We start from the raw sequence: 15711 nt of genomic DNA on the forward strand, positions 1-15711 counted from the left end.
GCAGGGGGAAAATTCCTTGTTATATATTTGAATAAATCTTGGATTATTATTTTATATTATTTATCAATTTTTTATTTAAACAGTTAATTATGCTATCTGTATCTATAAATATGGAAATCAGACTTTTGGAAATTATTTCATAAATAGTGAGCATTATACAAATCACTGTAATTACTGTAGAAAAAGGAAGGGATTCTTCAAATTCTTGCTCTGCAATTAAGTAGTTATATGACCTTGAAAAATTTAACTCAGTTCAGCTAACATATTATGTGTTAGGTTGATACTCCAAGGAATAAGAAAAGAAAGAATACCAAAATATCCATAGCAACACTACTTTGGGTAGTAGTACTAAAAGTAGTTGTCCATTGAGTTGGGGAATAACTGAAGATACTGTAGTACATTACAATGTGAACTATTGCTATGCTGCAAGAAAAGATAAATATGAAAAGTACAAGAAAACTTACGTCTTGATACAAAACAAATAAGTTGAACCAGAAGAAGAATACATTCTGTGACCACAATAGTGTGAATGGAAAGAATGAATGCAAGAAAAACATTAGACAAGTTTTTACTTTGTGTCAACACTGGGCTAACCCATAGTGGAATACAAAAACAAAGACAATCACTGCCTTTAAGAAGTTTATTTTTTTTATTATAAACCTTTTTTTAAAAATTTTATTTATAATTTTTTTGACATTATATATGCATAAGTAATTTTTATAACATTATTCCTTGTATTCATTTTTCCAAATTATCCCCTTCCTCCCTCCCTCTACTCCCTCCCCTTGATGACAGGCAATCCCATATATTTTACATGTGTTACAATATAACCTAGATACAATATATGTGTGTAAATACCATTTTCTTGTTGCACATTAAGTATTAGATTCCGAAGGTATAAGTAACCTGGGTAGATAGACAGTAGTTCTAACAGTTTACATTCAATTCCCAGTGTTCCTTCTCTGGGTGTAGTTGTTTCTGTCCATCATTGATCAGCTGGAAGTGAGTTGGATCTTCTCCATGTTGAAGATATCCACTTCCATCAGAATATATCTTCATACAACATTGAAGTGTACAGCGATCTTCTGGTTCTATTCATTTCACACAGCATCAGTTGATGTAAGTCTCTCCAAGCCTCTCTGTATTCCTCCTGCTGGTCATTTCTTACAGAGCAATAATATTCTATAACCTTCATATACCATAATTTACCCAACCATTCTCCAATTGATGGACATCCATTCATCTTCCAGTTTCTGGCCACTACAAAAAGAGCTGCCACAAACATTTTGGCACAGGTCCCTTTCCCCTCCTCAGTATTTCTTTGGGATATAAGCCTAATAGCAGCAATGCTGGATCAAAGGGTATGCACAGTTTGATAACTTTTTGGGCATAGTTCCAAATTGCTCTCCAGAATGGCTGGATTCTTTCACAACTCCATCAACAATGTATTAATGTCCCAGTTTTCCCACATCCCCTCCAACATTCATCATTATTTGTTCCTGTCATATTAGCCAATCTGACAGGTGTGTAGTGGTATCTCAGAGTGGTCTTAATTTGCATTTCTCTGATCAGTAGTGATTTGGAACACTCTTTCATATGAATGGATATAATTTCAATATCATCATCTGAGAATTATCTGTTCATATCCTTTGACCATTTATCAATTGGAGAATGGTTTGATTTCTTATAAATTAGGGTCAGTTCTCTATATATTTTGGAAATGAGACCTTTATCGGAACCTTTAACTGTAAAAATATTTTCCCAATTTGTTACTTCCCTTCTAATCTTGTTTGCATTAGTATTATTTGTACAGAAACTTTTTAGTTTGATGTAATCAAAATCTTCTATTTTGTGATCAATAATGATCTCTAGTTCTCCTCTGGTCATAAATTCCTTCCTCCTCCACAGGTCTGAGAGGTAGACTATTCTCTGTTCCTCTAATCTATTTATGATCTCATTCTTTATGCCTAAATCATGGACCCATTTTGATCTTATTTTGGTATATGGTGTTAAGTGTGGATCCATATCTAATTTATGCCATACTAATTTCCAGTTTTCCCAGCAGTTTTTTCCAAATAATGAATTTTTATCCCTAATGTTGGTATCTTTGGGTTTGTCAAAGACTAGATTGCTATAGATGTACCCCTTTTTGTCCTTTGTATCTAATCTGTTCCACTGATTGACTGGTCTATTTCTTAGCCAATACCAAATGGTTTTGGTGATTGCTGCTATATAATATAACTTTAGATCAGGTACATCTAGACCACTTTCATCTGACTTTTTTTTCATTAGTTCCCTTGCAATTCTCGACCTTTTATTCTTCCATATGAATTTTGTTGTTATTTTTTCTAGGTCATTAAAATAGTTTCTTGGGAGTCTGATTGGTATAGCACTAAATAAATAGATTAGTTTGGGGAGTATTGTCATCTTTATTATATTCGCTCGGCCTATCCAAGAGCACTGAATGTCTTTCCAATTATTTAAATCTGACTTTATTTTTGTGGCAAGTGTTTCGTAATTTTTCTCATATAATTCCTGACTATTCTTTGGTAGATAGAGTCCCAAATATTTTATACTCTCAACATTTGTTTGAAATGGAATTTCTCTTTGTATTTCTTGCTGTTGCATTTTGTTGGTGGTATATAAAAATGCTGAGGATTTATGTGGATTTATTTTGTATCCTGCAACTTTGCTAAAATTCTGAATTATTTCTGATAGCTTTTTAGCAGAGTCTTTGGGGTTCTCTAAGTATACCACCATGTCATCTGCAAAGAGTGATAATTTGATTTCCTCATTTCCTATTCTAATTCCTTGAATCTCTTTCTTGGCTCTTATTGCTGAGGCTAGCATTTCTAGTACTATATTGAATAGTAATGGTGATAGTTGGCAACCTTGTTTCACTCCTGATCTTACTGGGAAAGGTTTCAGTTTATCTCCATTACATATTATGCTTACTGATGGTCGTAAATATATGCTCCTGATTATTTTAAGGAATAGTCCATTTATTCCTATACTCTCAAGCGTTAAAAACCTTTTTATTTCAAGAAAATTATGCCAATTTTCAAGGAACCCAATTGCTTTTCTTGAAAATAAGAATGCAAACAAACAACAACAAAAAGAGTGAAAATGCTATGCTGTGAACCACATTCAGTTCCCATAGTACTGTCTCTGGATATAGATGGCTCTCTTCATCACAAGATCATTGGAACTGATCTGAGTTATCTCACTGTTGAAGAGTCACCTCCATCAGTATTGATCATCGTATAATCTTTTTGTTTTTCAGTGTAAGATGATCTCTTGGTTCTGCTCATTTTACTTAGCATCAGTTCATGTAAGTCTCTCCAGGCCTCTCCGAAATTATCCTGCTTATCATTTCTTACAGAACAATAACATTCCATAATATTCATATACCATAACTTGTTCAGCCGTTGTCCATCTGATGGGCATCCACTCAGATTCCAATTTCTTGCCACTACAAAAAGGGCTGCCACAAACATTTTTACACATGTGGGTCCCTTTCCCAAGGAATTTATATTGTAATGGGGGAGATGATATATGAAGGGACATGATAGCTTACAGACCAGCATTTTGGTCAGGAAAGTTACAGGGATGGGAGTGGAGCCATTGGGAAGTAGTTGTTTATAACCAAGAAGAATAAAATGAAACTGAATGTTGTGTAAGTGTGATCGCCAAGAAAAGAAGAAAAAAATGCATCACCTTTCCTAAATATATACAAAGTATGTTACAAATCTTAAAATGCTACATAAATGCTTATTATTATTATTATTATTATTATTTATGGCATAATATTATAGGTGTGGAATGTTGTATATATTATTAAAAACACAGTCCATATATTATTAGTTGGTTTTGATGAAAAATAAAAAAAAATGTTTTTGTTAAAAAGGAAGACTTATTAGATAAGAGAGGGTATATTCAGAAATGAATATACTCTATAACAAAAAATATCAACAAAAAATTAAAAACTCACATTTATTACATGTCTACTACATACAAAGTACTGTGTTAGTCTCAAGGGATACAAAGATAAACACTCTCATGGTCTCCTCTCCCAAGGAATTTACAACCTTAAACATAATATAGACTGGAATGAAGACAAAGGAGAGAGATGCAGACAAAATGTTCTAGAATTGCAGGAAAGTTAGAACAATTCTAATTAGAATAAGTCATTTGAGTTTCTGGTGACTCAATTTCCTTATCTGCATAATAAGAAGGTTGGAATAGATTCATTCAACAAACATCAAGCCTTACTATGTAAAACAGGGAAGATCCCAGCAGTATAATTAACCAGTCAATTAATAATAGTTGGAACAATTGTAAGGACTGAGTGAGATATGGCCATCTGCAATTGATGTTCTTAGAACCTTTATAGCTGACATGATCCAAAAATTTTTACAAAAACACAGAATACAAACATAGAATAAAAAAGCAAATTAGATGTTTGTTAACAATTTTTTGGGTGAAATTTTAGGTTTTTTTTTTTTTTGTCTAAGGAATATTGAAATTTGGTTAGACACTTGTCAGCAAAGCTCTTTTAGCCCACACGTCTGTGCCTTTCAATTTCAGCCTGCATGATCATTGTATTTCTCTTTTAATGCCAGAAGTAAAAACAAAGTGATTTTAATTTGTATGTCCTTTTTAAATTTTGAAAGGTTGGGCTCAAACTTAGCCTGAGGCTCTGTAAAACTATTCAATGAAATTATGAGTGACTAATGCCCAAAAATAATGTATATTTTATTCTCTACTAGGATATTCACACGAGATTAGACATTTTGTCTTCATTGTGTGCCAGTTGTGATCCTATACTTTTTATTGTAAGATCTTTCAACTCCAAGAAGAGAAACAAAGTACTTTTCTTGATTGAGCCCAAATATTTCTGATCTGAATCAGAATTTAGAGCAGCACATTACATCTTTGATCTAAAGAGAATAATTACTTATAATTTGGAATTAAATGAAAAATAATTTGCAACTTTCATAGCAAATTTATAAGCAAGTTAATTGTGCTGACAAAATGAAATCTAATAATACTACCATACAGGTGATTATTATTTTTTTTTTAAATTAAAAACACATTGTTAAGGTAGACAATTCTAACAGCCTCCATGGTGAGTAATGCAGGGTGGTTTTTCTTCCTCCTCTTTAGCAAACATTCATTTGGTGGTTCTCCTACTTGGAAATATTTCACCTATTTCCTCTAACTCTCTCCTCCCCCTCCCACTTCTCTCCTGTAAATTTAATTGCTAAGTTTGGGCTAGGACTGTCATTCAACTCAGTCCTAGTCAGCATTCGTTCATTCTATGGAGTGAGGAAAAGGAGCCATAATTAAAGAACATTTTAATGAATTACATAGCTAACTGGAAAGCACTTGTGGGATTCATTTTGCAAGGTAATTTCTTATGTTTGACTAGTTTTGCAGCTGAATACAGGAAGACTTGTGATAGTTTCTTGGGCTATTTTTCCTATTCTTAGGTAACTGTTTCCTCTGATTGTTTAAAAATTCTGTAAACACCAGAGATTTGGCATATTTAATGTATGTATAAATGTACTATAGACATATGCACCTATAGCAATCTGAATCAATATTTTTATGGAATAGTGTATTGGACACATTTTGGTCATGTTTTATGAATTTATGAGATTTAAAAATGAAAGCTTCTTAGAAATAGCTTTGAAAAAAGTTCAAAACATTGGCCTGTGTCACTGACGAAATATGTTAGAAAGAAAGTGGTTTTGGAAACTGATTGGTAGGCTAAAATGTGTGATGACTACAACAGTTTTACTGGAATTTAACTCATGGGTTAAATATATCTTGTTCTTTTGTTACCTAGTTACCTTTCTTTCCTAATATTTGAGCCAGCTAATGTTGTTCATCCATCATTAATCTCATCATATCTATAGATTAGTATTCCTAAACCTGAACTTATTGGTGCATTAGTTATCAATAGTTCCATGATGTGAATTGTCTCATATCCTAAGTCTCCATAGCAAAAGATATATCCTAAGTCCATAGGAAACATATTGTCTCTGAGTTCAATCTTCTCTCCTTCACTGAACTGAGATTCAATGTGAGGAAATGTTCTTGACTATGTTTATAATATATCTCTTTTACTGGAAATATGTCGTTCACTGCAAACCATCTGAACCAGTCTGATCATTACTTAGAATGTGTTGATGTAAACTTTGATCACTTCTGTTCTTCTACTCATCAGAAAGTGTTGTTTCTTTTCTTTTTTTTAATCAACAAGTTTTTATTATATACTTACTGCAATTTACTTATTTTTGATTTATGGAGTAAAATACATATTTCCGTAAAATAATACAAGAAAGATTTGTACATGAAACTGTAAATTTACTGTGCACAACTTACTATTCCTTTCAAATATACAAAAAATTATCATGTAAATTTCTTTTTTTTCTCCATCTCCATTTTAGAGATGGCTACCATTAGACACAGATATATATGCATATATATGTAAAATATCCTATACATCTATTTATCAGTTCTTTTCCTAGTTACAGATAGCATCCTTCTTCACATGTTCTTACAGTTAATTTAAGTCTTTATGATAAACAAAATAGCTTATTTGCACAAGGTTTCCCTTGAAACAATATTGTTGTTACTGTATACAATGTTCCTTTGATTCTGCTCATTTTGCTTTTCATTATTTCATATAGATCTTTCCATGTTTTTCTAAAATTATTGAGCTATCATTTCTTATAGTATAATAGTATTCCATCACAATCATATGCTAAAACTTATTCAGCTATTCCCCAATTAATGGGCATCCCTCCAGCTAAGTATGGGTTAGCTCCAACTTCTGTCATTGTCTAAATAGTAAGGTGAGTGGAAACTAAGCCCTTTTACATCATTTCTTTGTTTCTTGGCTTGTGTTATGTTTCAAAGTCCTTCATTAGACCTCTGCTCCCATCACTGACTACATGAGGCAAAGAATATTGATCCAATAAAATAAGATTGATCTTTGCTGCTTAAATGCTATCTGGTGAAAGTCTAAAGAGGCTAGCTATACTTTTACTATACTTTTCTTGTTCAATTCCCTGGATGACATATGTAGCCTTCACTCCTCCCTTATGTATAGCCATAGTTTTGATGTTACGTAGCTTTTCTGACAGAGCATTTGTATTCAGCCTTGTCTACTCTTATTATTAATATTTGGTTGGTTGCTTGTCCTTAATTCTCAAAGAGGATCAAAATGACATCACTATGTTGGAGTTGAGATACAGTGTATCTGAATGTGGCTGATCAGATCAGTATGAGCTCAGAATGTTCTGCCACAGGTTGGACACAAATAGTCCGCATGAATATTTAGGGTGGCTTCTGTAACTTTGCACATCTTGTGTTTCTTCTGGGCTAATTCGATTCTGCTTTGTTCATAGAGCATAATACTTTCTCTGATGAGGGCATGCCATGCTGACTAGTTCTGTGCCAATGTTTGTCATGTAATAAAATAGATACAATCAGTTCTAAAGTACTTAAGAGATACTTGGAGAGTGTTCTTGTATCACTTTTGCTGACTGTCTTGTGAGTGCTTGCCCTGTGTGAGCTCTCCATAAAGTATTTTTTGACAAGCATATATTTGGCATTTGAACAATGTGGCCAGGCCAATGGAATTGCACTCTTTGCAGCAGTTTACTTTGAGAAGGGACCTCAGTGTCTGGTATCCTATCCTGCTAGGTGATTTTAAGAATATTCTCAAGATAATTCAAATGGAAGTGATTTAGTTTCCAGGCATGGCACTGGTATACTGTCCAGGTTTCATAGGCATACAATTAGGTCAGCACAATGGCTCTGTAGATCTTTAGTTTGTTAGTCAGGTGATACCTCTCTTCAATCACAATTTCCTTTGGAATCTCCCAAAAACTGAGCTAGTTTTGGCAATGTATGGGGCAACTCATTATCAATGTGGACATCCCTGGAAAGTATACTGCCAATGTAAGAGAACTTATCCACAGCATTCAAAACTTCACCTTTTGCTATAACTGATAATTCCACATATGGATAATGTGGTACTGGTTGATGGAGGACTTTTGTTTTCTTGATGTTAATTATTAGACCAAAATTAGCAAAACAGCAGAGAATTGATCCATGCTTTGTTGCATCTCAGCTTTGGAGGCTTCATTAAGGACACAATCACTTGAAAACAACAACAACAACAACAACAACAAAAACATGCACCAATATTCCCTCAATTTTGGTTTTGGCTTGTAGCCTTTTCAAGTGGAAGAATTTACCATCAATTTGGTAGCTGATTCTATATTTGTCCTCACTGAAGGCATTGGACATGACTGAAAACATCATGCTAAAAAGAATGGAAGCAAGCACACAGCCTTGTTCCATCCTGTTGTTGACTGGGAAAGCTCAAGAGCATTGCCCATTATCCAGACAAAGGAAATATGTGGTGCAGAGTGCTGGACTAATTGTAAACTTATGTTCTTCAAACTGCATATTTGCATTCAACAAAAGTGGCAGTCCTAAAGCAGAAGAATACTAGAAGAATCAATATAAACAGATTAGAGTATTTCTTTGAGAAGAAACAGTTTGTTGTCAACTTGCAAGGTAAGTTGAGCCAACACACAATTGGCAAAAATGGAGAAGAAAAAAGTGGGGAGCTTTTACAAATTTGATATATAGCACTGCATTTGGTCATCTGGGTTACAACAATCACAAATATCAAGACTAGTTTGATGAAAATGATGGAGAAATTCAGAAGCTGCTAAATGAAAACTGAGAACTCTACAGGGGATAACAGCAGGATAATTCATTCATCTCTAAGAAGGTAGCATTCAATTCCATCAAAAGTAAAGTACAATCAAAACTTAAAAGAAATATGGGATTCTTGGCTCAGTAAAAAGAGAGATGAAATTCAGTTTAATGTTGATAGTAACAATCCAAAGCATTTTTATGATACATTGAAAACTATTTATGGGTCAAAGACCTATTAATATGTGCTGAATTCATAGTTAGATAGTACTGCTACTTATCTTTGGCAGCAGTATTTAACTTGGCATTGGTCAAAATGTCAGCAGATATCATATCAATTCATAAATGAAATTTTTTACTATATTGTACAGAATCTTTGAACTTTCCTCTGATGGTTCATTTCAGAACCAGGAATTCCAATTTGTGCATGAAGTAGTGAGTCTTACTTTAGAAAGTTAGCTGATGAATGCAGTTGATTTCTAGTGACCATTACTTTTTTGGTACAGATTAGTTCTCAAGCTATTCAGTCTGGCATCTGTATATAGGACAAAAGACTTTCTTGGATCTGAATGGGTCAACCCTGAAGCACATGTGTTGACTATGGCTTTGAAAACTTGTTCAGAATTTTTTGTCCATTAATCTCCAAAAGACTTTGTAGGTTTTAGAGCAATTTAACATTTTTACTCTTTTGTTTCTGGGTCTTTTTAATCACATATAGAACATGATTGAAATAATTTAATGGTTCTAAAAGTTTTTGTTTCTAAAATAGTTCTTAAATTTATATAAATAGCTGTCAAATCATAGGAATGTATTTAGATCTTGAAGGTTCTTTGGGGATGGCCAAGTTGCGGGGGAGGGCAGGGTGGGGACATCCCTCTTCTCTACATTATTAATAATGCCTTTCTGAGATTCACATACTTGACAGAAGTTCTGCAAAACTGTCACTTTTTAATTGACAGCTTCATACAATCCTTCTTAAGGTAGTCCAACACTCTCAACAATCTTTTGTTCTTCTAGTATCTTTCCAAAGATAATGAAAGTATACTGACATATCCAGAAAATTCATGCTTGTGACTATTTTCTTTACCAGCTTTTGAAAAGTGCAGTACAAGTTTGATCCTATACACTGCATAAATTGTTTTGGATATATTATTTTGGTACATCTATATTTACATGTGTATATGATATACCTATTATTTCTCTATCCATCCAGATAATACATCTGATTTGAGATATCTAATAGACAGTAGGAGATGCACAAATGTAGTAGTTCGTATAGAGATGATAATTAAACTTATAGAAACCAATGAGATCACTGAGTAAGATCATATAGGATGAATAGCTTAAGGGAGTTCAGGACAGAGCCTATGGGATAAACTCAAATTAGGAAATATAATGTGGATGAAGGACTGGCATGAGCTAGTGAGAAATATCAGTCATAAAGATAGGAAGAGTACCAGAAGAGGGAAACATCCTGAAAACCTACCATGGAGAATTCAGGGAAAAGAATGTGATTAGCAGTGCCAAGTGCCAAAGAGAAGTCAAGAAGGATAAAGCCATTAGAATGGGCAATTAATGGAGAACAGTTTCAATTAAATCATGTTTGTGAAAAGTATCTCTTTCATTTGTTTGTTTCATATATAGGTAATATATCAGTTTGGATTTTATTGCAGCTTATAGTAGAAGATGGTCTAAATCTAATTTCTGCCAGACTGCTTTCCATTTTTCTTAGAAGTCTTTGTTAAATAGTGTATCCTTATATCATTAACAGTTTTATCAACCTCAGTAGTTTATTCAGTCTTGAAGTTTATCCAACATTTATGTTACTATATGATTACTTCTGTGTGTTTCACACCTCATCTCTTTTATTTATCATCTTTTCTTTTAAATTAGTACCAATAGTTTTATTAATTTTTTTTTTTTTTTTTTGCTTTGTATATAGTTTGAGATCTGGTACTGCTAGACCCACTTTAAAAAAAAAGAATTCTTTTTTTTTTTTTTTCCATGATGTCCTTTGAAATTCTTGACCCTTAGTTCTTTCAGATGAATGTTGCTTTCACTTTATCTTGTTTAGTGAAGTGACTGCCTTGGTAGTTTGATTGGAATGATCCAATGTATGAATTGTAGTATTGTTACATGTATTGGATCACCAAGACTGAATTATAAACAATTAATATTCTTCTAATTACTAAAATATTTTTAAAGGAGAATATTTTGAAGTTGTATGCATATTATTCCTTTGTATCTTTGTCATTCCCACTCTTAAAAATAATTTTGAATGCACTATTTTCTTTCTATTTCTTCTTGATTGTTTTTATTGATAATTCACAGAAAAAGTTCATGATTAATGTTGATATGTTTTATATTCAGCTATTTTACTGAAATTATTTTTTGCATTTATTTTAAATTGACTTTTAAAAATTCTTTGTGTAAAGTATTATGCCATTTGCAAAAAAATTTTTTTTCTTTTTTTATACTCTTACTTTTTCAAATTTCTTTCTTGTTTTATCAAGAACCATATTAGATGATATTGATAATTAACATTTCTTTCTTACCCCTGATCTTACTGTATAGATTTCTATTGTTTCTCCATTACAAATAATTCTTGTCCTTAGTTTTAGGTAAATGCTATCATATTAAGGAATAGCCCACTTATTTTTATTTTCTAGTTTTTTTTTTTGAAAAGAGAAATGGATTATTATTTCAAAATCAATAAGATTTTTCTGTAGATATATGAATTTTATTATTTTTTTCAAATATAATGTTACAGGAAACACAGAATTTATAAGACTTATCAGTAGCTACAATAAAAGACCACAGGTCTTGGAATCATATCTATAGACAATCAAGAGAACTAGTCCTGTGACTAAAAATATCATATCCAGCAAAATTATCTATAATTTTGTATGACAAAAAAATGGACATTCAAAGAACTTGCAGATTTTGAGGATTTTATAGCACTCAAACTTGAACTTAATAGAAAATTTAACATATAGGAGTCAATATCAAAGAGCAATTTCAAGGAACTCAACATGGACAAACTGTTTAAACATGGACAATTTTTTTTTTTTTACATGAAAAATGTATACTTTATGTTTAAGATTTACATCAGCAATAGGGTAAGCTCAAAAGAAATTGGCAGAGTAAAGGTAAAAATTGTAATCATATTATACAAATGAGATGCTGTGGAAGAATAGATAAAGAGGCATTGGGGGGGAGGGCTTATATTTCTGAAAGCTTACTTACTTCGGGAATGGTTTCAATAGTCAGCACTTCATATATATCATGAAGGGTATAGCACCCTCCAAAATCCATTAAAAAAAACAGAGGGGAGGGGGAAGAAGACAAAGGAAGAGATCCCTGGATAGGGGGAGGTTTAGTAATAGTTAAGCCAAGTTATGGAGCAGAATTTAATGCTAGAGTCATCAGGGCTAGGAAAGATATGTTTGTATGTGGGGTGTGTCAGTGAGTGTCAGTGTATGTAATAAATAAAAAGATATGCAGTAGAGAACAAAATAACAATTTACAAGGAAGTAAAGAAAAGAGGGATACTCATGAATATAATTTCTTCTACACACACACACACACACACACACATATATATACTTTCTTAAATTGGTATTTATTGTTATATATTTTGAATCCTCCCCGATGTTCTGCTGGGTACATGATAATGTTCTCTTTTGTTTTGTATTTCTTTTATAGTTTTCTTTTTTCTTATTCTGTTTCTTCAAATAAAATAAATTTAGAAAAAATAAAGAGAAAAAATTAAAAAAAATAAAATATGATGTCATAGCTATAATTTTCCCAATACTGAACCAACTCTATATTTCTCATATTAGTAAAACCTAGTCACAATTATAATTATTGTATTACTTTTGCTAATGTCAATATTCAATATTTTTGCATCAATATTTGCTAGTGATAGTGGTCTAGATTTTGTTATCTGACATATTTTCTTTATTTGGGTATTAGAATTATATTTGTTTCATATAAGAAGTTTGATAAAAATTTTTACTTTCATTGTAAAAAGTTATCTGATATAGGAGTTTTAGTTTTTCTTTAAATGCCTGGGAGAATTAACTCATTAATAAGTCTAATTTTTTTTTCTTTCAAAATTCTTTTATGGCTTTTTCAATCCTCCCTGCCCCCCCCAACTATATTATCTAATTTTGCTTTTTTTCTTATTTTAAAAATCTGGGTACTCTATATTTCAGTAAATATTCATTCATTTCATTTAAGTGATTAGTTTCATTGGCATGTAGTTGGACCAAATATTTTCTAATTTTTACTTTTATTTCTTATTTTTTAAGTTGCCTTTTCTTTCTTTCTTTTTTCTTTTGGCCATTTGCTTTTCCTTTCAAGGAATTCCATGTGCCAAGGAAATCACAGATCCAGTAAAAAAAAAAAAAAGTATATCTTCATTTATTTAGTACCTTATAATGTTTCTTTCCTCAAAACAATCCTTTCCATACATGTTTCTATATCCCTCTTCAGATGAGAAAATTGAAATTTAGGTAAGTTGTAACTTGCTTAGAGAAAGTAAGTGTCTGAACTGCAATTTGAATCATGTCCTCTAACTCTGAATTTATGCTCATTCTCTCTTTCTGTCTCTCTCTGTTTCTCTCTAATACATATATGAGTATACATGTAGATTCATAACATGAATATATATAATCAAGTATTATTATTGTGTAAATTATTGATATGTTACTATTAATAGTTAAATGTATAAACCATGTGCATAGTGATTATATGTCCTAGATTTTCTGGCACAATTCTGATTCAAAGGTGATTAACTGTAGTAAGGAGATAGTAGAAGATTCATCCTTGCTTTCTTTGGACTTTGCCAAAGACATATCAAGGTGATACAAGTTTCCTTATTATATTTGATTACAGAGATAAGTTGGTTCAACCATCTTTAAGTATCAAGAGTCTATAGCCCTAAAACAGAGAGCTGTGTCCTCACTAACATGAAAGTCAGTGTTATGCTGAGTCTATTGAGATATTAATGACAGTGGAAAAAATATATTTCCAGACCATGTTTCCCAATTTAAAAATTTTTTAACTGTGACTACTTTTATTATATCATCCAGGTCACATACAGTATAGACACTGCTATGTTAAGTAGTTTTAAAAACCCTGAGTTGAGACGAAATGATTCCCATAAGGACTGATTTAAATGAAAGCTTGTATTCCAAACTGAGGGTGAAAACTGCTAAATACAAAACAGCAACAGGTGGAAGCCCAAATGTCTTAGCATAGTTTACTTACAGGAAGTCTTGGCGATGTCATTAGCTTATAGCTATATCTGAACCCAATGAGCCTAACACAGAGAAGGTATTAAGTAAAAGAAAAATAAACATAGTTGTTAGTTCCAGTGTCTTGCTATTTGCAGAGAAGGTACTGACCTGTAATGGCAGAGAGAGTTTCTTCATTTGGTTGCTCCTTAAACTGATGAAACCACAGATAGAGCTCCTATCCCTCTCTTGATGGCACATTTTCACTTTACAGGTTAGGGGAGGTCAGACTGGTTGCTGTGGCAACACAACTTTCAAGAATGCTTACTAACCATTTTCCTTTGTTGGTTTGTGGAACAGCTTTTGGATTGTTTTGATGTGATCTGCTGCCCACTAGCATCGCAATGTACTGTGCTAGAGAATGGAAAAGGTGAAGGTATCATGGTCCCTCTCAAGAGGCCCAGTTCAAAAAGCTTTTTTTTTTTTTTGGAGAGATCTTTTCTGTTCCAAGTTTGATGCATGGAACACAAGCCAATGGATTAAAAGAAAAGAAAAGAAAAACAAACTGAAAGATCACTGAAATATCAAAACATCAATTATGATTTCTTATCTCTTCCTCTCTTTCTTCACACAATTAATGTATATACGAATGATAATATGTGGTTCACTCCTTCTATCCTCACCATTCCTATGCAAGTGTTCCCTCAATAAAATCTTATTCTTTGAAGTAAATAGAAGCATGTATGGAATAATTTTACAGTATACATATGTATGAATACACATACACACACCTATTTATGTCTAATGATAGCTATCTCTAGCTATCTGGGGAAGAGACAGTCTGTAAACTACATCACAGATGATACCCTTGAGATCTTGTAACAGTTGCCTACCCATTATACCTGCTCCTCCAGACATCTGGTCAAGGTTGAAACCTTCACTAATCCTAATTCAATATTGATCTAGGGGTAATGTGAAATATAGTTTTGAATTATGGGAGAATTATAGGAAACTCACTGGATTCTATCTTCACCTTGAATTCTGGAAGTTTTCTAGCTCCATCATACTCTCTAGATTTATAATTCAGGCAATTGACTTTTTTATATGTAATTGAATCATTTATTGAACATACTAAAATGAAATTAAAAAGTTAACTTTCAAGAACTCAAGACTTAGTTCAGTCTTCTCCAAAGACACTCACTCTCTCTCTCTCTCTCTCTCTCTCTCTCTCTCTCTCTCTCTCTCTCTCTCTTCTTCTTCTTCTTCTTCTTCTTCTTCTTCTTCTTCTTCTTCTTCTTCTTCTTCTTCTTCTTCTTCTTCTTCTTCTTCTTCTTCTTCTCTCTCTCTCTCTCTCTCTCTCTCTCTCTCTCTCTCTCTCTCTCTCTCTCTCTCTCTCTCTCTCTCTCTTTCTCTCTTCCTTAAGAGAAGGAATAAAGGAAAATGGAAAGGTGGGTCAATGTGTTCAAGTCTGCAATTTGGGATCTTGGCACTTAAAAAGGAAGATTGGGGAAATGTTGGGAGGAGAGGTTTGTCTTCAGTGGCCTTGGCTTACTACATACATCACAATGTCTGACAATTTACAGTACTTCATATTCCATGACCTGTTCCTCTGCTTTTTGCTGGTCAGGTTATTTTTTGAAAAGTTGGTCCTTGGGCAGATTCTAATCCTTTGAATTAAATATTTCAGCCTGGTGGTAGGTAGGTGGGAGGATGGGAATTCAGTAGTTTT

General features: G+C 32.7%; 1 protein-coding gene across 2 annotated transcripts in view; it reads left to right on the top strand.

Moving 5' to 3' along the window:
• Positions 1–15711, top strand: part of SYT16 (synaptotagmin 16) — a 331817-nt gene that overhangs the window by 122287 nt on the left and 193819 nt on the right. The window contains exon 1 of one of the 2 annotated variants that reach the window (XM_074290313.1): positions 5251–5409. The exons of the other annotated variant lie outside the window; for it this stretch is intronic. Within the exon in view, the coding sequence (XP_074146414.1) occupies positions 5361–5409 (49 nt within the window). The 5' untranslated portion in view covers positions 5251–5360. Of the gene's footprint in view, positions 1–5250; positions 5410–15711 lie in introns of those variants that run through there. 2 annotated transcript variants of the gene reach the window in all.

Source organism: Sminthopsis crassicaudata, chromosome 2, assembly GCF_048593235.1.
Source record: "Sminthopsis crassicaudata isolate SCR6 chromosome 2, ASM4859323v1, whole genome shotgun sequence".
Classification (NCBI taxonomy): domain Eukaryota; kingdom Metazoa; phylum Chordata; class Mammalia; order Dasyuromorphia; family Dasyuridae; genus Sminthopsis; species Sminthopsis crassicaudata.